At 41.5% G+C, this 27,293-nt stretch overlaps 1 protein-coding gene across 4 annotated transcripts; it reads left to right on the top strand.

Annotated features, from left to right (window-relative positions):
* The first annotated feature begins 468 nt into the window (after positions 1–468).
* On the top strand, positions 469–24,929 carry mfn1b (mitofusin 1b). 4 transcript variants are annotated; one of them, XM_061683604.1, is made up of 18 exons: positions 469–596; positions 1,059–1,211; positions 3,742–3,877; positions 4,109–4,271; positions 4,567–4,691; positions 6,842–6,950; positions 8,180–8,287; positions 8,617–8,770; positions 9,850–9,917; positions 11,488–11,609; positions 11,755–11,881; positions 12,930–13,034; positions 13,746–13,848; positions 15,499–15,725; positions 18,604–18,783; positions 18,890–19,086; positions 20,324–20,458; positions 23,945–24,929. In XM_061683604.1, exons 2-18 carry the CDS (start codon positions 1,064–1,066, stop codon positions 24,012–24,014), a joined length of 2,277 nt encoding a protein of 758 aa, XP_061539588.1. In that variant the 5' UTR covers positions 469–596; positions 1,059–1,063; the 3' UTR covers positions 24,015–24,929. The 4 variants fall into 4 exon arrangements, with proteins under 4 accessions (XP_061539588.1, XP_061539589.1, XP_061539590.1 ...); XM_061683605.1 differs by having other exon boundaries at positions 469–703; XM_061683606.1 differs by lacking the exon at positions 469–596 and adding an exon at positions 2,521–3,657 and having other exon boundaries at positions 713–1,211.
* Positions 24,930–27,293: the final 2,364 nt, after the last annotated feature.

Here is a 27,293-nt window from a genome sequence, read left to right as displayed (position 1 = left end):
ATGTTTGGGACGTCATCTCGTTAAATCTGCATAGCCTGCCCTCTCCGTGACGCAGGAGCCAATCATCTTGCAGTGAGGCGTGTCCTGCCTAGAACCTATGCGGTAATCCTAATAACGCCTCCACTCAACATTACAGGAGAGGGGTCGGGTAAATTCCTTGCTCTCCGATTGGCTACTGTCGTTGCTACACTGCGTCAAGCTAATTTTACCGTTACCAAAACCGGAAGTTATTTTGTGTTTCACGTTAATTTTCGTCTGCAACGTTGTCCATCCAAAGTACGCTTTTGTAGTGGCAGCGAGAACACGTTCCATAAAGTACAGTATGGTAGATTAGGTTCTCATTTTGGTACATTGTTAATTTTATTTTTTTTGTGCCCTATATAGCGATATCACCATGCGCCTCAAGATGATAATCTTTTATTTTGGATATTTTTCTTCCTGATTTCCCGTAAACACATGAATTGACAATATGTGAAGATAACAGAAGGTTGACCAGATTGTCAGTTAACGCAAGCAGGGATTAAGAACACTGTCGCAGAGGCACAATTTGTGTGTTTATGTTATGAGAAGAGGACGCTGGCAGTTTTAGGACTGTGGTAATAACCTAATTAGCGTAAAGTTTGCTCCGCTAAGGTTTTGACGACTACTGCTCGGTTGCAGCGGTTAGCTAACTACTAACCGGCTCGCTAGCACAAGTACGCAGGTTAGCTCGTTTAAACGTGTTTTTTAAAATTCGTTTGTTAAGTTGATTGATGCTTAACACGTACGTGTTTTGCGGTTAAAGCATCTGAAGTCAAATAATCGAGTTTACCTGAGCTGCTCTTGTTTACATACACGGGGTCCCCCTTTGCAGTAACGGATCTAAATAAAGTAACAGTTTGCTCGCACATTCAACGTCACGCGTGGGTTAGTTTCATTCGTGCACTCAATAAAGTGCTCCCTAAAATTAAACTATTGGATTACACACATCGCGCAATGGCTCTCACACTGCTACCCAGTTTTAATGTTATTGTGTACTGTACTTATTTTGACATTTTGTGACCACTATGTATTTCCAGTCGCCATGGCCGCGGCCCCCCCACTTCGACGCACCGACTCATCCAGGGGGGAGTTTTCCCCCCTGAAACACTTTGTTGTGGCCAAAAAGACCATAAGTGTCCTGTTTGAGCAGCTTCTCAATTATGTGACAGAGACCTCCGAGTTTGTGGAAGGTAGGATGGATTGTTTAGTGTTCATCTGTCAATTTTCATTCCGCCACAAACCATGTAAACAGTTCAACGTTAGCATATATAGGGGATTCCATTCCTAAAACGGCGACTTAACCTGAATTTTTACTTTATGCCGAAGACTATCACAAACTTTGAGATTTGGTGGAACACCACTAGATTTGAAATTAATATGCAGAAAATACTGTAAAAATCTGTGGACTGTAGTGAGCCTTGTCGGACGCTACCAGTTTCCTCCTGTAATGGCAAGCAATTGTGACATTTATATTTATAGAAAGTATAAGATGCAAACGTGGCCTTAGTATAGAGCCTTGTGGAACACTACCAATATCTAAATGGGGTCCTCAATTTACAACAGAGTTCCATTACTACAGTGGCTGTCACTGACGTGGTAGTAGTAAAGTCATAATTACATAATTATTTGAATGACAAACACTTTTAGGACGTAAATATTAAACAAAAAAATGAAATATAGTAAGTACGGTGGTAATTGAGTGTGCTCTCTTGTGCCACGTGGCGACGTATTCTTAAGCCGTAGTCTATCACTAACCTACGCTAACGTAGTAATAAAGTCATAATTACAGTTTGTATGACAAACATTTCGAGGCTGCAAGTATAAAACAATCAAATCAAAAATACCTTGCGTCTCCTTGAGCAAGATACTGAACCACCCAGGTTGCTCATGATTCTGCGTCGTCAGTAGGTGAATGAGGAGACTTGTTAAAGTGCTTTGAGTACCTTGTATCAATCATTCTCTGGTACCACCTTATTTTGTGAGGGGTAAAAAAGAGGTGTCCATTTGTGGTATGGTGCTTATTTTTTCTAGTGGCCAAAGTACTCATCCTTTAATTTATGCATGCCACTATTTGAGTGTACAAAAAGGCTTATTTGTAGTCCTAAATATAGTCTATTCAGTTTTGTCGTTAAAGATTGTATTTTCATATTAGTTTATTTTGTTGTTGTGCTTGAGCACCCTCCTGTCTAAACCTTGTGATTAAGTCAGTTTGAGATTTTTGAGATGAGGAGGTATTTGTTCAAGGATGCTTCTGTCAAACCATGTTTTTGATCAGAATCTGATTAATTAAACCTCTTTATCCTCTTTTACATTTAATCAATTATAATCAGATTAGATTGTGCTGTACATTGTTGTGCTAATCTAGAATCTTATTCTAGAATAGATTTCAGACCTACATTAAACTCTTTGATAGACCGGTACATTATATTGACAAAAGTATTCGCTCACCTGCCTTGACTCACATATGAACTGAAGTGACATCCTATTCCTAATCCATAGGGTTCAGTATGACATCGGTCCACCCTTTGCAGCTATAACAGCTTCAACTCTCCTGGGAAGGCTGTCCACAAGGTTTCGGAGTGTGTTTATGGGAAATTGTTACCATTCTTCCAGAAGCGCATTTGTGAGGTCACACACTGATGTTGGACGAGAAGGCCTGGCTCTCAGTCTCTGTTCTAATTCATCCCAAAAAGTTCTCTCGGGTTTAGGTCATGACTCTGTGCAGCCCAGTCAAATTCATCCCCACCAGACTGTCATCCATGTCTTTATGGACCTTGCTTTTGTGCACTGGTGCACAGTCATGTTGGAAGAGGAAGGGGCCAGCTCCAAACAGTTCAGTTCCCACAATGTTGGGAGCATGGAATTGTCCAGAATCTCTCGGTATCCTGATGCATTCAGAGTTCCTTTCACTGGAACTAAGTGGCTAAACCCAGCTCCTCAAAAACAACCCCACACCATAATCCCCTGTCCACCAAACTTTACACTTGGCAAAATGCAGTCAGACAAGTACCGTTCTCCTGGTAACCACCAAACCCAGACTTGCCCATCAGATTGCCAGATGGAGATGCGTGATTCGTCACACCAGAGAACGTGTCTCCACTACCCTTGAGTCCAGTACGGCGTGCTTTACACCACTGCATCCAGCGCTTTGCATTGCACTTGGTGACATATGGCTTAGATGCAGCTGCTCGGCCATGGAAACCCATTCCATGAAGCTCGGTGCACACTGTTCTTGAGCTAATCTGAACGCCACATAAAGTTTGGCGGTCTGTAGAGATTCGCCAGAGAGCGAAACCTCTTCGCACTATGCGCCTTAGCATCCGCTGACCCCGTTACGTCACTTTACGTGGCCTACCGCTTCATGGCTGAGTTGCTGTCGTTCCAAAACGCTTCCACCTTCTTATAATACAGATGACAGTCGACTGTGGAATATTTAGGAGTGAGGACATTTCTCGACTAGAGTTTTTGTACATGTGGCATCCTATCACAGTCCCACACTGGAAGTCACTGAGCTTCTGAGAGCGACCCATTCGATCACAAATGTTTGTATAAACAGTCTGCATGCTTAGATGCTTGATTTTATACACCTGTGGCCATGGAAGTGATTGGGAGACCTGAATCCGATTATTTGGATGGGTGAGCGAATACTTTTGGCAATATAAGTGTACATTTAAGGAAGACTCATTGTGTTGATGTTGTGTAACTGTGCTTGTTTAACAGAAACATGCGAGAATAAAGCGATGGAGAAAATTGCAAGTCTGGATCAAAAGTTGGAGATCCAGGCGTATGCAGATAAACTTGCTGTCATCAAGGAGGTGCTGGCTCGCAGACACATGAAAGTGGCCTTTTTTGGAAGGTAAACACTTTTGACCATAAAACCTGACTTGTCAGCTTGAGATATTCTCTCTGAGATTTCTTGTTTATTTAACTATAAATCCCTGTCGTGACTTTGCTGCGCCATCTCTCGTATCTTAAAGTTTTAGAAGGCATCTTGTACTGTTTATAGATTTGCAGAAACATGCCTGAAACATTGCTCACTAGCTTGAACATGGTCCATCTGTTGTCCCAATCGATTGTGTGCTCGTAGGACAAGTAACGGTAAAAGCACAGTGGTCAACGCCATGCTGAGGGATCGCGTGCTGCCCAGCGGTATCGGTCACACCACCAACTGCTTCCTGAGTGTGGAAGGGACTGATGAGGATAAGGCCTACCTCAAGACTGAGGGCTCAGAGGAGGAGAAGAGCATAAAGGTCAGCAGTGTCTTAATCTATTTTACTCCCAATCATTTAAATGCATTTCATCCCACAAAGATACACATAAATGTCAATAATAATAGTATTTGAGTGATGCAACTTTTCTTTCTGGATTCTTATACAGGATGATTAGAAACTGAACAAATGTTATTAAAGTCTTCAGTTTCCTTACACATTCCAAAAGCATGCATGTCAGAAATATGTTGAAACATTCCTTCCATTTAATTTTAATCACACTAAGAGGATCCCAGTGCCAAAAGTTGCTCTCTTACATGTTTTAAAAACCCTGCAGACAGTCAACCAGCTGGCTCATGCCCTCCACATGGACGAGAGTTTGGATGCTGGCTGTCTCGTTCGTATATTTTGGCCAAAGACCAAGTGTGCCCTGCTTCGGGACGACCTGGTGCTTGTAGACAGGTATATAATAGTAGTAGTAGAATATATTGTTGCTTTACTTCAGTGTCTCAAATTTAGAGGAGACAAATTCTGCTTTTTTTTTTCACAATTTAAACTGTGTCCAAACAAAATCGCTGAAATGCTTTTATCGATACTCCCCAAGGAGACACACGCTTTACATAACCCATTGTTGTCTCGGTGAAATTACCGGTAGCGTGTTTTGAGGTGCTGGCTCTTCTCTTGCAAGTGAGCGACTACACACTGTGTATACAGTCCCTTTCCAAAAAATTACAATATCATGGAAACGTTTATTTGTATAATTACATTCAGAAAGTTAAACTTTCATAGCTTATAGATTCAGGGCCCACAATTTAGACAATTTGAAGTATTTATTTTATTTTTACATAATTTGGGCTTCCAGCTCATAAAACCCACAAAATCAGGAATTCAAAAAATTAGAATACTGTGAAGAAATTTCCATTTACTTCTCAGTTTTTGTTGAAAACTTCCCTTCTGAGCCTGAGCCAACGTAGGAAGCATCTCAACTGGGCCAAAGAGAAGAAGGACGGGAAATCTGGGCTTCAATAACTCCCAGGCAATACCACAGGCTGATTGCCTCAATGCCACGGCACATTCAGACAGTAATTAAAGCAAAGGCATTCCCAACCAAGTATTGAAGATTAAGATATCTTTTTGAAAGTACCATATTTTGATTGATTTAATGTGACCCTAATCTCTTATTTTTCTACAAAAACTGAGAAATGGTGATTTCTTCACAGTATAAAAATATGTTTTTTAAATTATTGATTTCATGGGTTTTAAGAGGCTGGAAGCCCAAATTACTTAAAAATCAACAAATAAATACTTGGAATTGTTTAAATTGTGGACCCTGAATCTATAATCTATGAAAGTTAACTTTTTGAATGGAAATTATGGAAATAAATAACGTTTTCCATGATATTCAAATTTTTTGGAAAGGGTCTGGCTTTTTGTACCCATGATTACTTGGGGTGCTACAACTAGACTACACTGTCACATTGAATCATCTCCGCCGCCATGTCGACAACTTAATCACGTGATCAAGTATGCGTTGCTTATCAGAAGCTAATGCTGTTAGCTCAGTGATTCCAACCGGGGTCCCTTGGCACATGATTGTGCTGTGAGAATAAGCTGAGCTGTGGGAAATTATCCAATTTCTCTTAATTCGTCCAAAAATGATTTATTTACACCAAACAATGTATCTTTGTTGAACTTTCTCTGCCAGTGACACATAGTGACAGGTAAAACAATTAAACACACTTCCACTAGATAGCAGTAGGTACATAAATAATAAAGGTTGGGGCCATTTGTTGAATGCTAATCTACGCATCCAACAAAGCAACTCAGGTATCAAACCAGGTCTGGCCCGCCGCATCATTTTGTGTGGCTCGCAATAGCAAATCATGTGTCAACTTCCATGATTCTTCCTCAAATCTATACCAAAATTTCCAATTGTCATACATAAATAATAATGTTGAGATATTGCAAGGATATTTTTTTTGTTACCAAACAACCTTTTACAGTAACTTGAACAACAGTTCAACAAACTATTAGCCTCGACTTCTGATTTCAAACTAGTTATCCATCAATTTGTTGTTTATGTCTAACACTATAAGGAGGTGCTTAAAGATACTTATGGTTTCACAGTCATCACGACCCTCTGAGGGAAACCTTAACTACAAAGTGGCCTGCAACAAAAATTAGTTTGACATGCCTACCTTATTAGGTGCATTTCTACATGACTGGGCCTCTGCATGATGGTGTTTCACACAGTGAAGTCTGGTGGCTGTACTCAGACCATCGCTTGAAAGTGGCTCTGGATCTTTGCCCATCTTAGCTGATCATGTCATTGGCAGAGAAACTTTGTGTGCGTGTGGTTATCATGTAAATTAGTGTAGGTTGTCTCAGTCACAGACACTTTTTTAGAAATAGCCACATTAATTTAGTTGATTATTTTCACACTTGATAGTTTCGAAGGCACTCCAGAGAGTCAACTATTTGAATACAAGCTTTCAAAAAGTAATATTTCGATAATATGCTACCTTTAAAGTTGAGAAATTTAATGTAAAACAAGTTCATATTTTCTAAGTTGTGTCTATGGCTTGTTAAATAACTACTTTGTCATTTACCAGCCCGGGGACAGATGTCACGTCAGAGTTGGACAGCTGGATAGACAAGTTTTGTCTGGACGCTGATGTCTTCGTGCTTGTTGCCAACTCTGAATCCACGCTCATGAACACGGTAATGACACTTGCTGCGTTCAGGTTCACATCTGTGAAATCCAGTAAATATGAACCTACTCTTCTTGTCATCCTGTGAGAAAGAGGAGCCTCAGAATAAACTCACATACCATTACACTGACTGTAAGGACATCGTCAAATTTTGGAGTTGGTATCACACAAAGCATAATCAAAATAATAGAAAACATTATATGTATGTGGCGGCACGGTGGCCGACTGGTTAGAGCGTCAGCCTCACAGTTCTGAGGAGCGGGGTTCAATCCCCGGTCCCGCCTGTGTGGAGTTTGCATGTTCTCCCTGTGCCTGCGTGGGTTTTCTCCGGGCACTCCGGTTTCCTCCCACATCCCAAAAACATGCATTAATTGGGGACTCTAAATTGCCCGTAGGTGTGAATGTGAGTGCGAATGTTGTTTGTTTGTATGTGCCCTGCGATTGGCTGGCAACCAGTTCAGGGTGTACCCCGCCTCCTGCCCGAAGATAGCTGGGATAGGCTCCAGCACGCCCGCGACCCTAGTGAGGAGAAGCGGCTCAGAAAATGGATGGATGGATTATATGTATGTATTTCCTCAAATATTATTCCCACATTTTAAATGATGGCCATTTAATTACTGGGTGCCGCATCCACTTGACGAAATGAACAGGTATATCTAATTTTCTATATAGGGTATGATACTTATTTAATACAGCACTATAAAAACATTTGTACAAATAAATTCCTACCACCCACCTAACCCCTAATAGACGCCTGGTAATCTCCGAGAATAAGTAAATAAACATTAAAAATAAGGAAAAACAGTAGTTGTCCTAAATATTACTAATGAGCATCTGAAATAAAGCTTGCCAAATCGTGTGCTTTTTTCTAAACTCGTTGCAGATCATAGAATGTGTCTGCCTGCTCTCGTGGTTGGTTTCTGTGCGCTCAGGAATTCATGCAATGTGAAGCGTTACAGAGCTGCTTCAAGGAAAAGCACACACATTCCGCTCCAAGTTTTTCCGTGGAATTAAGCAGCTATACTGACAAGTGATTATAAAGAGGCGTCCGGTAAAAGCTTAGTTGGCTTGTCAGTCTTTATTGTCGCTGCCTCTAAAAAACACATGCAGAATCTTGGAATGTCTCTGTCAGATATTACTTTTAATGTTATAGTTTATACACCTATCAACAAAGATGGATAGAGTAAATACCAGTTTTAAAAGTGACCAGTTTGCCTTATTTACTCTGTCACCATCTAGGAAAAGCATTTTTTTCACAAAGTCAACGAACGGTTGTCAAAGCCCAACATCTTCATCCTCAACAATCGCTGGGACGCCTCTGCAAATGAACCTGAATACATGGAAGATGTGAGTTATGTTGTATCATTTAGAAGATGGAAGCGATCTGACATGGGTGGAACAGTGATTGAGTGGTTAGCACATCCGACTCACAGGTGTGAATGGTTGTTTGTCTATATGTGCCCTGTGATTGGCTAGCCACCAGTCCAGGCTGTCCCCCTGCCTCTTAAAGTCAGCTGGGATAGGTTTCAGCACACTTGCGATGCTAGTGAGGATAATCAGTATAAATAGAAGATGGATGGATGGATGGATCTGACACCGTACAATGTTGTAGTTGTTTTTTGTTTTAAAATACTACTACTGTATATTTTAATCCTTTCCCTCCTCTCATGTTCTAGGTGAGAAAGCAGCACACAGATCGTTGTGTTAACTTCCTGGTGGAAGAGCTGAAGGTCGTGGACCGTGAACAGGCACCCAACCACATTTTCTTCGTCTCTGCCAAAGAGGTGCTCAACTCCCGCATGCAGCGGGCACAGGGCATGCCCGAGACAGGTGAGAGGTTGGGTCTTATGATTGACACTGAAAATGTGTATTATTTGAGTTGACAATAAGGAACTGGATTACAGCAAAGTAATTATAATAGTATTACAGAGTAATTGATGACCCCCCCCCCCCAAAATGTTAAGAACTGCTAATATTAACTGCCAGCCTTCCCAGTTGACATGGATATTTGACTTCTAAAGCCGTCAATGGCAGTGAATGTGTTAATAGTTCAAACACCATAACTATACCACAGAATATGATCCCCAAAAACTTTAATATCATTTCAAACTAATCTTACAACATTATCCTTAAAAAAATTATAATTACAGATGATTTGATTTCAGTACAGCAAAAACTTACACATGCAGTGAAAACTCTCCCGAACTTCCGCAAACAATTTAGCCTCACCTTCTTGACATAACAGATTTTAAACTGTCGAGATGAACCACTTCAACATACTGTACCTCCGTGACACCAATTACAACTTTCCTGCAATTTTGGCGCCATCTCGTGCCATTTTCGGGCATGAGAGAACGAGTACAAAAATATGCCTCATAGCCAAACTTTTTTTTTCTTCTTCACTGCATAACAGAGGATAGGTTCGACAAAAAATTTTTATCATTTGTCCACTGGTCCATACATCCATTTTTTTTATTATTATTATTTTTTTTAAACACCCTTATCATGTTTACTTAACATGGTGACTTACGGCCAAAGTCAGACAGGGAAGCCACTTAGTCACAGGGCGATTGTGAGTGGGAATTTAGCCCATGCCAGCTGTAGTCAGCCATGAGAACCACTGCACTACCGATAGCTTTTACAGCAAATAACCAAGAACCTCAAGTAGTAACGGAATTTAAAAACGTTTTTTCTGTGTGGAAAATACAGACATCCATCCATCCATTTTCTTTAGCACTTGTCCTAATTAAGGTCATGGGTGAGCTGGAGCCTATTCTAGCTGACTTTGGGTGAGAGACAGCCAATTTCAGGGCATATTACAGAAAAACAAGGTTTCACACTCACATTCACCCCAATTGACAATTTAGAGTCGAAACTCAAGACATGAACGTGTTCATTCCATTCACCAGGTGGTGCCCTGGCCGAGGGCTTCCAGGAGAGACTTAAAGAGTTCCAGAGCTTTGAAAGGAGGTTTGAGGTGTGTACGTGTGTTTGTGTGTGTGTGTGTGTGTTTTACTGTTGTTGTTCTGACTCTCTCAACAGGTTGTTGGAAAGCCCAGTTTTAACTATGCATTGTAGCTCCTTGAGCAGATGTTTGACACTAGAAAAACAAGCCAATTTGTTTGATTCTGTCCTAAAATCATTGTAACGAATCGGAAGTCCTAAGTGTTAAGCTGCAGTTGTGAGAACGCCCAGCAAGTCTAGTTAAGTAGAAGATGATCTCTCGTAGGAATAATGACAGAACCTGTGCCCTTTCCAAGCATACTAACATTAGTCACTGTTAGGTTCTCCCATCAAGTGCCTCTTCAAATAGGCTCCCGTGATGATCTCTGAGACCAGGCACTGTGCTTTTTTTTTTTTTTTTTTTTTTTTAATCAACCTGCGTCTTCATTGTTGAAGTCTAGATTCACTAAGGCGAGGGCATCTGTTTATTTACTTTCCATTTTGATATGATTCTGTCTTTATATTTCAAAGTTGTTTTTGCCCCTCCTTAAGATGTTTTGCACAAGGAAAAGCAGCAAACGTCAATAAGTATATACAATGTAATGTGGAACCTACAATTAGGGGTTCATCACAACGTTTTTGTACAAATATGTTTCAAAAGTCAAACAAAATGTCAGCTCAAACCATCACCATGCGTGATTTCACACGTCTTTTTTCAAATGTTTTGTATTGATACCACACGGTTTAATGTTGACAAACTAAACATGAGTATCGGTCGAGAAATGAGCACGTTATGACTTCAGTGTCCATGTATTGCCTTTGAAGCAAACGCCAACCTCCCCAACATGGCTGCCACGTAGGCACGGTTAGCCAGGTTGCTGTAGCATGCTGGCATATCTAGTCTTATTATTTATGCTTCGAAGCCCCCTCACATGCTGCCTTCCAGTTTTAATGCAAATTGCAAAACCATGTGATTGTTGATTAATCAACGACACGTTCTAACCATCTTTGCGGGGCGGTAAAGTTGATGCGTCGACTAATTGGCTAATCGATTCAACCCCTACTGCAAATAGCATGTTGCTGAAAGCATAATAGCTAATGACTAGCACAAAAATGACCAAAAACGACACATATTAACTGTCCATTGCTCTCTGCTATGTTTTTTTTTTGGCGTCCTTAAAAACTGAGTAGATTCACTTTTTGGGAGCGTTAGTTTTATTATACGGTGGTTAACACTACTTACATAACTGTGTACACAATCAACCAGCATCACACACACTATTCAACTTTGGAGGCTGCATTGTATTATATTTATCAGTTTTTATGTTCATTTTCATTATTGAAAGTTTGGTTGTATTCATTTTTTATTTATTTAGTTATTTTTTGCTGACGCTTCACCACCACGTTACTGTGACTTTCGACTATTTGGGGGCCACGGGATGTGAGATGCACACTCTGCTGCTGTCATTTACACACTTTAATTTTGTCTTTCTTTAACTTATAAAGCAGCAGCTGTGTGTGTGTGTGTCTCTGCCTCTTTTCGCCCTCCGTCATCAGCCCCAACAAACGTCACAGTAACGTGCGTGTGTGTTATGGCCTCGCAGGAGTGTATCTCGCAGTCAGCAGTGAAAACAAAGTTTGAGCAGCACACTATCAGGGCCAAGCAGATCACAGAAAAAGTCCAGTGCATCATGGACGCCATCAACATCGAGGCGGCGGAGAAGAGGTGAGTCACATGGGTCACTTTGAACTTGTAGCTGTGTCTTGGGAGAGATGTGAATATGAAATTCAGGAGGAGGTAGGAGCTGTCGGATGACGTTTTGACTGTGAGATGAGTATCTAAAATGGCTGCCTGTTTGATGGGAATTTAGAGTAGCAGCACTGGAGGACAGGGAATATCAAATAGACCGTCTGGACTTTGTGAGGAATCAGCTCAGACTGCTGATTGATGACATCAATAAGAAGATCAAGGCCATCAGTGAGGATGTGGAGTCAAAGGTAATTTGAGTCAAAATATGGAAAGTGCCACTATGAGCATGCTTTTATAGACCTGTTCACCATGACGCTACACGTGCTTCCGAGTGGGACTATCTTGAGCAAACTCCCATGGCAGGCTTTTTCCTCTACAACTGTAGTTTGAAAGTATTTTCAAAAGTGTTTACAACTAACACTTCAGTAAAAAAGATTATACGTGAGGTACATTGTTTGTGAGATGGAACAGTGGCCATAATTTAAGTTTTAACAGGTAAATCTATTTTTTTAAAAAGACGTGGTGGAAATTCAGACATAGTCAGGTCCGTAAATATTGGGACATCGACGCAAGTCTAATCTTTTTGGCTCTTTAAACACCATCGCAATGGATTTGAAATGAAACGAACAAGATGTGCTTTAACTGCAGACCTACAGCTTTAATTTGTGGGTATTTACATCCAAATCAGGTGAACGGTGTAGGACTTACATCAGTTTTAATGTTATGCCATGGACTGAATGGAAAATGCCCCAAGAACATGCAGGAACTGAAGACCTAGCAGAGCATCACCAAGGATGAAATCCAGCCTCTGCTGATGTCTATGCGTTCCAGACTCCAGGCTGTAATTGACTGCAAAGGACTTGCAACCAAGTAATAAAAAGTGAAAGTCAGATTTTTTTTATTGGTAATTTGTCCCATTACTTTTGAGTCCCTTAAAAAGTAGGGAAAGGAAGTAATGGAGGTTTGACTCCCTGTCTGTCCCTTTAGAAATGGCTGCCACGTCTACTTACGACATCCACTCGATTTATCCTCCTCGTCGGAAGGTTTCGCTTTATTACTTTGGATGACAGTATTTAGAAAGCCATCGACAATAACAAAAACCTTTTGGTGCATATCTGGTGGCACATCGCCAAACACAGCAAGTTTTAGTTGAGGTCAGCGGTAGTCAGTCACTTTTCAGCCACCTGGAAGTACCATGGCGCCTACTGTTTAAAAACATGAAAAGGTCCATAGTCGTCCATCAGAAAAAAAATGTTCCTTCTCAGATGTTTTGTGCTGACTTTGTCCTTACTTGAGGTGTCTGACGCCATGGGTGAGGAGATCTGCCGTCTGCATGTGATTGTGGACGAGTTCCATGCGGACTTCCACCCCTCGCCCCAGGTCCTCAAGCTCTACAAGTCTGTAAGTAGAAACACACTCGTGACTGTAGAGTGTATTTGTCTTCCTCAGCAGGGATGCTGAACCTTTTTCCTATCAGGTGCCGTTTCGGTCCTCCGAGGGCCGTACAAATATGAAAAACTCAACCAAATTTCTTTTTTATATACATATATACACACTGTACTGGTTGGCACGTCTGAGGTCTGGGTTCAAATCTCAGCTCCAGGCTTCCTACCTGGAGTTTGCTTGTTCTTCCTGTGTTTATGTGGGTTCTCTCCGGGTACTCCGGCTTCTCCCAGATTCATGCATATTAAGTATTTTCAAGACTCTGACTTGTCAATTGCCCTGCGATTGGCTGGCGACCAGTTCAGGGTGTACCCCGCCTCTTGCCCAAAGGTAGCTGGGATAGGCTCCAGCACGCCCGTAGTGAGGATAAGTGGAACGGAATAGTAATGAATGAATTGTCAAGAGATGTGAGTGTGATTGGTTGTTTGTCTATGTGTGTCCTGCGATCGCCTGGCGACCATTCCTGGGTTTAACCTGCCTCTTGCCCAAAGTCAGCTGGGATAGCCTCCAGCTCACCCATGATCCTGAAAATTGATGGAAGGAAAAAAAAATCCAAGCCTCCCTTCTGTCATTTTAACCACCCGTCAGGATACAATATTCAGTTTTTAGTAAATGATGACAGCTTTGAGACCTGATTTTTGTTTTCTTTGTTTTTTTTCCCCCTACCAGGAGCTGTTGTCCCATGTGGAAGAGGGGATGGGCAAGAACCTGGCCTTCCGCTGCTCAGATGCTGTCAACGCCTCCGTCCAGTCTATTCAGAGATTCATGACAGGTACAGGTATCCTCCGTTATTTACTGACAAACCCACCTCTTTGCTGTTTTTATGCTCAGGCCGAAGCAATAAAAGTTTTACTTAGGGCTACAATTACTCAGATTGTCGCTATTTGCAGCAGGGCTCGATCCCCCACGAATAGTTCACGTTACATTTGCCTCCACCCTATTCCTTGTTTGATTTAGTTGGTTCAACAAAACCTACCAAAAATGTCATTAGGTTGACTACTTCTGCATGTTATCGCTTTTCATCATTGCTGGAAAGCAAATACAATATAACACAAACAATCTGTTCCATGACCCTGGTTGACTTCCAAGTGTTTGAATTTCAATAAAATGTTTCCAATAACAAATAATACTGTAAGGTGAATTAATCCATTGCAGGCTCAAGGAAGTCTCATCATAAAACATGATTTTCATTGTTCTCCGTGACAAAAAGTTCTATTCTATTCTAAAAGATTTATTAAATGTACGACTAATCTATTCGGTAATATTTTAACATTCCTAACTGTCACAAGAATAATGAAAAGTTAACGACTGTGTAATAGAACTAAAATAAAGAAAAAATTCTCACCCATGCGATGTCTCACAGACGCATAATAGAAAGGGAGAACGTAGATATATTAAGTGATGCTTTGAGATAGGAGTGGCTTCACTTGACTTACAAGTTTTTCGAGATCTGGCGATTTTTCTTTTTACTTTGGCTTGCGAGCGCAAACTTGAAAACCGAACGCTGTATGGTGGCAGTGACTCAAGTCACTTCACAACAAGCAGCAGTTTGGCAGATTTAATAAGTGAACAATTCTTCAAAAAAAGAGGGTTGAAGTTGTTTATTTTCACCCCCAGCTGAAGTGTACTGTCAAAGTAAGTACTGTCAAAACAGAATTACTACGGATCATGCTTACCATCAAGTTAAATAGACAAATACATGGAGAGAGGGAGAGTGAGAGAGTATGCATTTTCACAGTTACAACCAAACATAAAAAGTTAAAGTGATAATATATTACCTTATGGTTTCAGTTATTACATTTACACACACAATTATTACATTATGGGCTTCTACAATGTGTGTATTATCTATTTGTCAGGCCAAGGTTGGTATTTGTGAGTTTACTTACTTAAACTCTGATTCTGTCTTGTGTTTTAAACAGTGACTTTCTGGGCATGTTCTTTGTATCCCAAAGCAATTATATGCGATTTACCAGATGTATGAGTTGAGATTACGCAGTAAGGTGTCTTTTTCTGTTAAGAAAAAGAGTCCAATTGACTTTGTGCGAGTCATTGTTGCCACATTAAAATCATATAGTCAGTAAAGCTAACTGTATCAGAGGGCTACACTGACCTATTAAAAAAAAAAAAATTGCAATGCACTGAATCCGCAATAAGTGAACTGTGATATAGCGAGGGATTGCTGTATATCCTTTTGTCTGTTGTAAATAACTGCCAGGTGGCCAAGGTGGACACGCCAGAAGGAGCAGCATGATGGCCATTCAACTGATGCAGTGTTATAAAAACTGTTTAATTCATTCCATTTAATTATGTCATTGTTAGTTTTTATAGGGATTAAAAAATTTTGGAGACCCCAATATTGAAATTCCATTAAATGTGGCATACAAATGGTGACCCTCTTTGTCTCTTCTCGCGTCTACAGAGAGCATGTTCCCGTTGCTGCCCGCCGTCAGCCAGAACCAAATCCACATGCTGGTGCCCAGCCGGAAACTGGACCTGAGTTACGACCTCAACTGCGCCTCGCTGTGCAGCGACTTCCAGGAGGACATAGAGTTTCGCTTTTCTTTTGGCTGGACGGCATTGGTGCACCGTTTCCTGGGATCCGTCCATGCCGAGAGAGCCCTCAAACTGGTGGACCAGAAACTGCAGGTATTGCCTGGAGCGATGTTACTTTGAATTTGTAGTAAGAAAATAAACATTGGCTGAAATATATACAGAAGTTTACATATACTCCTAATCCCTAGTCCTATTTATTTTGTTTCGGAGAATTAGATTCTCAGGGCATTGAATCAATCGCAGCTGGACTGTTCTGTTTGTCTTAGAAGACGTTTCGCAGGCTTCATCAGTTCATCCAACAAGCTAGTTAGGACGCCTTAGCCACTGTTTGTGTTGAAGACTCAACTATTTATGCTCCAATTTAGAGGCATGCCCATCATTCTTTCCGCTAAGCCGCCCGGCCGGATAGGCCAGAGTCGTTGGGTGGAAACTCCATTTATTTATTTTCCATTTTCCGTACCGCTTATCCTCACTGGGGTCGCGGGTGTACTGGAGCCTATCCCAGCTGACTCTGGGCAAGAAGGCAGAGTACACCCTCAACTCTTCGCCAGCCAATCGCAGGGCACATCTAAACAAACAATAATTCGCACTCACATTCACACTTACGGGCAATTTAGAGTCTACAATTAACCTACCATGCATGTTTTTGGGATGTGGGAGGAAATCAGAGTAACCGGAGAAAACCCACGCAGGCACGGGGAGAACATGCAACCTCCACAGAGACGAGCCCAGATTTGAACCCGGATCCTCAGAACTGTGAGGCAGCCACCCCTAAATGGTTTATTTATTTATTACAAAAAAGTACCAGCAAATTCAATATAAAGTGGCCAGAAATGAGTTGAAATAAATAATCACCTAACCTATAACTACTCACTTAAATATGATCATAAATATGTTTCCCTTCACTTCATAGTATAAGTTTGTTATGGCCAAAATAATAATCACAATTATTTTGATGAATATTATCAAAATTATTCCTTGTTTGGGGAAAATCTATTTTTATTGCACTACTTTTCCACAAACAATATGTAACAGTTTTCAGTGCAAACTGAATATTTAAATAAGAATAAATGACAGCTAATAATAAAAAAATAAGTCATTTTCAGAAAAGACAACCCCCTTAGTGCCAGCTGTTTTTGAGGATTTTGACCGATCTTTCAAGGCCTACAGAATACTGTGTTCAATAATTATGTTCATACGAAATTAAAAGGATGGACACTCTTCTTTCAGCAAAAAAAACCAAAAACAGTTGCTCGTATATTTTTTTTATTGCTTTTTCTCACACCTCGGACATCTGAAAGTGTTTTCATTGTAGAATCCAGCTAAAACAACATTTAGGAATGGCTTTTGATTGCAAAATAAGCATGTATTTAGCTATATAATGCGCTGCGAGCGACGCTAACTCACCAGAATTCACGTCAGTCATGACACTTTGTGTTGTTTCCTGGCTGTTGACAGGGTCCTCGTTATAGAAGATCTCAGGTATACAGTTATCTCTTTGAGTGTATAAATGCTTCAGCTCCTCCGACTTCCAGCCTTTGAGCGAGACCATTCTTGGCCTGCAAACTCTGCTTTGTGCATAGGCTCAAGAGGGCAGTTTGTCATATCTAAAACCGTGGATTGCTCCCCTCTGTTGTCAGTTTTTAGTAACAAAACAAAAACAAACAAATGTTTCCCAGCTTGATAATTAAAGTAAGGGTGCACCAGACTCTGGTCTGCCCAACCCTGTGAAAAAACGTATTTGACACGTTAACTCGTCAACGGTAGAGAATATATTGTTTCTACTTGATGAGTTAATTTGTCAGTGGCACTGAATGAGTTAATGGGAGCAAATACAGTTCATCCATAAAAGGCAGTAGGCTGTAAGCACCAACTTTTCCTTTGGTAAATCCGTCCATATAGTAAATTGTCAAGGGCGGGTACGTCTCCATTGTTCTGCTTGTTTGTTGTTCAGTCGCGCACGGTCACAAACTGCAAAGAACTCGACAGTTGTGATTTCCCTCTCTATTTACTCCCGCCCTTTTTTTTTTGTTGTTTTTACTGCGGTCAGGCCAGCCGAAAAGTTGAAGTCAAGCCAGCCACAACAACGATTGTTAATAGTGTCTTACCGTGACACGCCGCCTCTCTGCCAACGTGCTGAGAGGGCCAACTTCAAAATAAAAGCTTCATATATTAGTAAGTTAGACATCAATGCCTTTTTAAGTTTTTATTTTGAAGATGGCCACAGAGGGCCCTGAATGAACCCTTAACGCTTACGTTCGTTCCCTGGTGGCTGGGTTGCGGCACTGCTACAAATGAAACACTTTTCATATGCAGCAGTGCCCGGATTTTAAATGTAAAAAATAAATAAATAAAATAAAATAAATCGCCGATGATGAGGCTCATTTAATTATGGAAACCAGATATACTAATGCTTCTAATTCTGCCTCCAGCAAACAACACGGCCTCCTTGACAGTTAGGTAACTCCACTTTACAACTCAATGGAGTTTCCACCCAACGAATCTGGTGGCCGGACAATGGCCTCTCGGCCAGACTGCTTAGCGGCTCTCCCCTTTTTTTGCATTCCAAAAGAAAGATTCCATACGTGGTGGCTCAAAGTTGGAGCATAAAAAGTTGAGTTTTCCACACAAAACACTGGCTAGTTCGTCCTAACTAAGCCTTGTTGCATGAACTGAGGAAGGCTGCTCGGATGAGAGGCGAAACGTCTTCTAAAAAAAACAGAACAGTCCAGTTACAATTCATTCAATGCACCCGGAATGAAATGAGCTGGATGAATGATATTCACAGGCACGAGAGATTGTAGATTTACACTTCATTCTTGTTTTAAAATTCACTGCAGATGTTAATCATTCATGCTGTGAAAAGCTTCATGCAAATAATTAAATGCCCCAAGATAAGAAGTCATTAAAAGTTAATCTGACATTAATGCCCACGACAAGTGTACGTCAACATCACTTACATTTCCATCAGGCTTCTCTACCAGCTCTGCCCTCGGCCACAACGCCCTCCTCAGGACCCCCGTCCACCGTCGCGCCACCCAACCACGAGACAGCCCTCATGAGCCAGGAAGACCTGATGGTCGCCATGGCAACCAACGCTGCATCCCTCACCTCCCGCACATCAATGAGCGCTATTGTCGTCGGAGGAGTGGTACGAACTTTTTTGCCAGACTGAACAGCTTATGTTTTTTAACAGTGAGCCCATTTGTTTACTTTGAATTTCATAATGGAGTTGGTGTGTGTGTGTGTGTGTGTAGGTGTGGAAGACATTGGGCTGGAGGCTGATCGGCATGATGGCCTCCCTCTACGGTTTGCTGTACCTGTACGAGCGCCTCACGTGGACCACCAAGGCCAAGGAGCGCAGCCTGAAGCGCCAGTTTGTGGACTACGCCACAGACAAGCTACAGCTCATCATCAGCTTCACCAGCGCCAACTGTAGCCACCAAGTGCAGCAGTAAGCAACTGCACACAGTGGATATTCAAAGTCTATACTCCCCTGTTCAAATGCTAGGTTTTTGTGATATACCAACAAAAGTCATTTCAATGCTTTTTCCACCAATAATGTGGCCATCGTGGCGCGTGCACACGCAGCGACTTCTCTCTGTCCCGACCGAACGGTGTTTTTGTGTCCTTTGTCTTATATGTCAGAGTGTTTTATTCCATCTTTGTCATGTCTACATGTCCCAAGGCGCAGATACAGTCGTAGGTTTCTGCTCGACGCAGGCAGAACTACTTTTACGGAGTTAAAGTCTCCTCTCACTGAGGAGCTACAGAACTACAGTCTGCTCAGGAGCCTACAACAACGACCCCCACTACTGTATCGCGCCCAAACGGGGGAGGAGGAAGCAGAAGCGGGGCAAGCGTGGAGGTATCCAAGCAAGGCTAGTGGCTAAACCGCACAAGCTGGCAATTCCCACCATCGTGTTAGCCAGCGTAGGGTCTCTGGACAACAAGCTGGATTACATTCGACTACTCCGCTTTACCTGTAAGACTGTGAGAGAGCGCTGTGTTTTTGTGTTTGTGGAAACATGGGTTAACAGCAGTGTTCCAGACGGTGCCATTCAGCTAGACCGGCTAACAGGACAGAGCTCTCGCCGAGAGAGGCAAGACCCTCGGCGGCGGACTCTGTGTTTACATCAATGTTGCCTGTTGCCGGGACGCTGTCTTGGTCAGTCAACACTGCTCACCACTACTGGAGTTTATGGTTCTGAAGTGCCAGCCATTTTATTTGCCGACAGAATGTACTGCCATACTGCTTGTGGCTGGTTACATCCCTCCCAGCTCCAATAACAACAACAGGAGTGAGGCACTGAGCGAACTATACAATTATATCAGTGAGCAGCAGACGGCCCACCCAGATGCTTTCCTCATCCTCAACCATGAAACAAACAACCATTCGCACTCAGATTCACACCTACGGGCAATTTAGAGTCTTCAATTAACCTACCATGCATGTTTTTGGGATGTGGAAGGAAACTGGAGTGCACGGGGAGAACATGGAAACTCCACACAGTCGGGGCCGGGATTTGAACCCCGGTCCCTCAGAACTGTGAGGCAGATGTGCCAAACAGTCGCCAACCGTGCCGCCCAACTCAAATTGATAAAAATAAAAACTGAAATGTTGAATGAAACACTGAGCCATGTGTTTGAGGCCTACAGTAGAACTAATCAAGCATTGTCTGCATTCCCAGGGAGATGGCGACCACCTTCGCTCGGCTGTGTAATCAGGTGAAGCAGACGCAGGTGGAGCTCGAGGCAGAAATCCAGCGACTGAGTGCCAACGTCGATCAGCTGGAGAGCGTCCAGACACGCGCCAAGAGTCTGCGGTAAGTCCACGACAACATATTAATCCTATATGTAATAAAGTAAATTTAGTCTTGTATAATTGCAGCTTTTTTTCTCAGAATGTTATTTTACAGGGCTTTATATTATCTGGTATACAGCGACTGAAATAAGTATTCAACACAATACCGTTTTTCTCAACTATACTTCCAAAGTTGCTATTGACCTGAAAATTTCACCAGATGTTGTGAACAGCCCAAGTAATACATACATACAAAGTAGAACAAATAAGATCAGAAATTAAGGTGTGTGTAATGACACAAGGAAAAAGTATTGAACACACCAACTTGTATTTATTTAATACTTTTCCCAAAAGTCTTTGTTTGCAATGACAGCTTCAAGACGCCTCCTGTATGGAGAAACGAGTCGCACGCATTGCTCTGGTGTGATTTTGGCCCATACCTCCACACCAGCAGTCTTCAAATGTTGAAGGTTCCGTGGGCTTCTTTTATGGACCTTGAGTTTCAGTTCTTTCCATAGATTTTCGATTGGATTCAAGTCAGGTTGGGCCATTATCGCAGCTTTGTTTTTTTCTTTGAAACCAATTGAGAGTTTTCTTGGCCGTATGTTTTGGATCGTTATCCTGCTAAAATATCCACCCTAGTTTCATTTTCATCATCTTCGTAGATGGCAGCGCGTTTTTGTCAAGAATGTCTCTGTACATTTGCCCATTCATCCTTCCTTCAATGTGAAGTTTACCAGTACCATTTGTTAAAAAGCAGCCCCACACCATCATGTTCGCATGGTGATTTTTGGGTGACAGGACAGTACCATTTCTCTGCCTAACGTGGTGTGCATAAACATCCAAACAGTTAAATTTTGCTCTCATCTGACCAGACTACATTCTCCCAGTATTTAACTGGCTTGTCCAAATGTTGTTCAGCAAACTTTAAACGAGCTTTGTCGTGCTTTTTTTTTTTTTTTTTTTCCCCCCAGGGGTCTTGCATGGTGAGCGTGCATGCACGCCCTGGCGGCGGAGTGCATTACTCACAGTTTACCTTGTGACAACAGTACCTGCTAATTCCAGGTCTTTTTGAAGCTCTCCACAGGTGGTCCTTGGCTCTCGGACAACTCTTCTGATGATTCTTTGCACTCCTCTGTCAGAAATCTTGCGAGGTGCACCTGATCGACATAAATTTATGGTGGTGTGATTGGCTTTCCACTTACGCATTATGGCCTCAACCGTGCTCACTGGGACGTTCAGAAGCTTAGATATGGGCTGTAACCAATGCCATTGTTATGTTTTGCAACAATTAGTTTGCGATGGTCTTGTGACAGCTCTCTGCTTTTACCCATCATGAGATGTGTCTTGACTCACACCTTGACAATGAGACCTCTTTGTAGGCCATCAATTAGGACTGAACCAGCTGATATTAATGTACACTGACAAGGGGCTGGATTGCTGTTTGATTATTGATAGATTTTAGGTGTTGTCTTGGCTTTCCATACCTTTTTGCACCTCCCTTCATGGGTACAATACATTTTCTGTGTCATTTCACATTTTTACACACAACTTAATTTTTGATCTTATTTGTTTTACTTTCTTTGTATGTATCGATTACTTGGGTTGGGTAGAAATTTTCAGGTCAATAGCACCTTTGGAAGTATATTTAGCGAGACAAATGGTGACGTGCTAAATACTTACTTCAGCCGGTGTATACACTATTGTCCTATTCTAAACTTGTCAAATTACAACTCATATTTGTTCATTTTCATAAAGTGACAACCTTTTGTTCATTTTTTAGAATTTCAAAGTATTTATTCTCATGAAATTACCATTTTTCAAATTACGTAATGTTTTGATTGAACTCGTAACATTTTTTTAAACTTCTCATATTGCAACTTTATACTTGTAAAAGTACAACCTTGTTACTTATTATTAGGGCTGGGCGCCATTTGAATTTGAGCGATTCCGGTCCCTGTTCCTCAGTTCGATTGCGCTTCCAAACAATTCTCGATTCTGATTCTTTTAGTCCAGGGGTGTTAAACTCATTTTTGTCCCGGGCCACATCGTAGTTATGACTTCCCTCGGATGGCCGCTACGACTGTGAACCCATATAAATGAAAGATTGCCTAATATACTGTAATTACATACAGTATACACAACACATTGATGAATAACCAGTTTTGAAATCAGAAGCCAATAAAAACATGTTTTTTGACAATTACATTTCTTTTCAAAGTGGGATTGGTAACAAAAAAATGCTTCCAAATATCTCAATGGTATTACACCAGAACACAATGAGCAATTATGATTTGCTTTCGCGGGCCACATAAAATGATGTGGCGGGCCGGATCTGGCCCCCGGGCCACCAGTTTGACACCGGTGTTTTAGGGGGCTGTGTAAATTTTTTTTGCATGGTTTAAATGAGGGGTGTCCAAATTCTGAACATCGATTTTCTTAGCAGCCCGTAGCATAGACTAAGATGAACATTTGACTCACGGTTCTTTTTAACCAGTATCAATATCAAATCTATGAACTAAAAGGCAATGTGTATGTACCTAACCCATCTGACTTGAATCATTGTTGTTTCAAGTAAAACTTAAATATAGCATTGTTAAAATAGTGATTTGTGACTGTTTTATCACAAGTTTTAACTTTTATTTTGAAGGGTACGCACCGGAACAAAGCATTTTGGCACGAAAAAAAATAACTTCCCACGACACCGGTAAAAACAAAAGTAAAATGGGATGGCATGAAAAAGAGTAATGAATGGAACCAAATGCTCTGTAAAACAAGGTTAGTGTTTGTGATACAGGGAGACAACGTTCATGGGAATTTTTTCCCAATTCATTGTGATGTAAAGTTGCTTGTTTGACCTTGGGTGAGGTTACAGTTCATTGTTAAGATTGTAATGCAACTGTTTTTACTCTTTCCAGTATGGTAAAAGAATTAATATTAAATTTTTGTGTCATCAGCTCTTATGTTGGTTCGAAGACTAAAATAAATGCTAAAAACCATCAGTGCAACCCACCGTTTACCTTGTTAGCAGACGTATTTTATCGGTTCACACTCGCCCACTGAAGTTCTGCGTGGTGTAGACTGAGGCTCAGAGTGGGAGGGCGCACATCAGACTTCTACATATCGCGAAAGCCTTCTTTGCACAATACAATCTTATTCCAAGTGTTGCACCGAGGCGACTGGTTATTTATTTTAACAAAGTTATGGAACACTTGTTCACCGCTGCCGTTGGGGCACAAGCACGACTTTGGATGCGTTCTTCTTCGCCACTTTCTTCTTTTTCAGGGTCGGCGAAACTGGGAACCAAATTTTTTTATTTGAACGATTGCGGGAGAACCGGAATGTTAGTCCCGCTTCTAGTAGAATTTAGTCTGGTAAAATTAAGTTCAACTTTTTTCTCTTTCCCCACCTTATTCTCATAAAAAGGTCAAAAATGTTACACTTCTGATTGCAATTTTATTCTTTTACCTCTTTTCGCTAATCTGTGTGTGTTGTTTGTGGTCTTCAGGCACAAAGCTAGTGAGCTGGAGAAACAGTTGGAGACATTTACAAAGCAGTACCTGCAGCCTCAACACTGAAGTCAGTCTTCGGAAAGGCACAAAATAATCCATCGACAAAAGCATTTTTCCCACAACTTCACAGCCATAAAGATTATGGATGATTCTGTTCTCTTTAGTTCCATTAGGAATTGTTTTTTTTATTATTGTTTCATAATAAACCACCTGTTTAAGTCTTGGACTTGTCCACTCTATGTGACAGTAGTATCATAAAGAATACTAACTATCGGGGTGCTATATTTGTACACTAATGTGCTTCAGACTGTGAATATGCCTTTTTTGACAAATGTTTGTGAAATAAATGATCTTTTTGTGTCTGTCAGACGGCACATGTGTTGGCAACAAAAAATGCATTTACTATTGAGAGATAATTTGGGATGTAGTGCAAATCTATTGTATATACATCACCTGATTAAAAGTATTTCCTCAAATTGTGGCCAAGGGTGCTTATTTAATCAACTGCAGAGGCTACCTGGCATCGAATAGGAGTAAGGTAGGCGTCTATCTGCACAAATGCATTTTTTTATTTTTTTAAATGCAATTATTTTTCACCCTGAATGCTTCCCGCTGCATACAGCAGTGCTTTCTCTTTAAACTACACTGTAAACTTCAGCTTTACAGATGCCACGTCTACTCAGCAGTTGTGATTTTTATGACATCTCGACTAGGGTGTGGTCAAGCAGATAATGCATTCATTGGGGTACAGACACTCTGAGGAAATACTATTTTCTTTCAATTGAAAATGTAAAAAAAAAAATATATATATATATATATATATATATATATATAGTGTATATTTTTTTTCCTGAACCAATATCTGATTTGTCGAGCTAAGGAACGATAATGAAAACTCATATTCAATATGCACTTTTTAAACTGCTCCCATCTCGCCTGTGTTTGTGTCCGAATGCTCCAAGAGATGCAAGTTTGGAATAAATAAACCCACAAAAAAAAAAAAAACACCTGTTGTGATTTTTTTTCAGTTTTGGTTGAAAACCCTTCCATCACAAAAATGTATTGTAGGGTACGACAGGGTAGAGGCAGGCGCAAAATGCATCACGGGGGAGGGAAATAATGGCTGTGGTCGGAATCACTCACCATCCACTACGTCATGCCCCATTGTACCATGATTTATGAGTTTCATTTCTTCTGTGACCATGCTCGTAAATAAAAATCACTGGTATCTTAAATCAACTTTTCCACTGAAATGAAAGAAATCCCATTAATCTGAGATATGATCACTGTGCTGGCACTGAGCTCAACTCATTTCACAACAAGCTGCAGTTTGGCAAATTGTGAATTTCTTCTTTTCCTTTTGGCTTCTCCCGTTTGGGGTCTCCACGGTGTGTTATCCTTTTCGATGTCTTCAGAATCAGAATCCTCTTCATTTGCCAAGTATGTCCAAAAAAAAGAAAGGAATTTGTCTCCGGTAGTTTGAGCCGCTCTAGTACGACAACAGACAGTCACCACTGTTTTATAAATTTTGCCCTTCATCCTAGCAGAGACTCTTCTGTCACATAACACACCCGACACCTTCCTCCACCCGTTCCAACCTGCTTGGACCAGTTTCTTCACTTCTTGACCACACTCACCATTGCTCTGGACGGTTGACCCCAAGTATTTTAAAGTCGTCCACCCTTGCTATCTCTTCTCCCTGTAGCCTCACTCTTCCCCATCCACCCCTCTCATTGACGCACATATATTCTGTCTCACTTCGGCTAATCTTCATTCCTCTGCTTTCCAGTGCATGCCTCCATCTTTCTAAATGTTCTTCCACTTGCCATCACAATTTCATCTGCCAACATCATAGTCCACAGGGACTCCAGTCTAACCTAATCTGTCAGCCAATCCATCCCCACTGCAAACAGGAAGGGGCTCAGGGCTGATCCCTGATGCAGTCCCACCTCCACCTTAAACTCCTCTGTCACACCTACAGCACACATCACCACTGTTCTGTTCCTGTATTATTCTAACATACTTCTTTGCAACTCCAGACTTCCGCATGCAGTACCACAGTTCTTCTCTAGGTCATAGGTTTTTGTCTAGAGCTACAAAGACATAATGCAGCTCCTTCTGACCTCTGTACATCACCAACACCCTCAAGACAAATAATGCATCTGTGGTACTCTTTCTAGGCATGAAACCATACTGTTGCTCGCAAATATTCACTTCTGTCCTGAGTCTAGCCTCCACTACTCTTTCTCCTAACTTCATTGTGTGGTTCATCAACTTTATTCCTCTATAGTTCCCACAGGAATGCACATCACCCTTGCACACATTTCCTCCATTGCTCAGGCATCTTCTCACCTGCTAGAATTCTGTTGAACAACCTGGTCAAAAACCCCACAACCACCTCTCCTAGATGCCTCCATACCTCCACAGGAATGTCATTAGGACCAACTGCCTTTCTATTTTCATCCTCTTTAGTGCCTTTCTAACTTCCCCCTTATCATTGCTACCTCCTGGTCCACCACACTTGCCTCTTCATTGTCTCTCATTTTCCTCATTCCTCAACTCCTCGAAGTATTCTTTCCATCTATCCAGCACACTACTGGCACCAGTCAACACTTTTCCATCTCTGTCCTTAATCACACTAACTTGCTGCACATCCCATCTCTATCCCTCCATCTGGCTAACCTGTATAGATATTTTTCTCCTTTAGTGTCCAACCTGGCATACTGGACATGATCATATGCCTCTTGTTTGGCCTTTGTCACCTCTATCCTCGCCCTACATCACATCTCCATGTATTCCCCTGAGAGCAGTGTCCCACTTCTTGTTAGCTAACCTCTTTCCTTGTATGATTTCCTGTACTTTGATGTTCCACCACCAAATCTCCTTCTCCCCTTTTGTACACCAAGTACTCTTCTGCCGGTCTCTCTGATCACCTTTGGCTGTAGTGGTCCAGTCTTCTGGAAGCTCCCCGTGTCCATCGAGAGCCTGTCTCACCTCTTCTTGAAAAGTCCTCTCTCAGCTTCCACCACATGGTTCTCTGCTCTGCCTTTTTCTTCCTTCCTACCATCAGAGTCATTTTACACAACACCATCCTATGCTGTCTAGCCACACCCTTCTCTACCACGTTGGGTAACGGCAAAAACTAATGGAAAATTTTAGCTTTAACCCTTTACACCGAGAGCCAGTCAGGACTCTCATAGTGCCTAAAGGTGCAAGGGAGCCTGGGGTAAGAGAGACTTGACGCACACACACTACCTTAAAGTCAGTAACCTCCTCCAGATTACATCGTCTGCACAAGATATAATCCACCTGCGTGCTTCTACCTCCGCTCTTGTAGGTCACCCT

This window comes from Phycodurus eques, chromosome 8 (genome assembly GCF_024500275.1).
Source record: "Phycodurus eques isolate BA_2022a chromosome 8, UOR_Pequ_1.1, whole genome shotgun sequence".
NCBI lineage: Eukaryota > Metazoa > Chordata > Actinopteri > Syngnathiformes > Syngnathidae > Phycodurus > Phycodurus eques.
The sequence above is the reverse complement of the archived record's forward strand: the minus strand, read 5'-3'. Positions and strand labels throughout refer to the sequence as shown.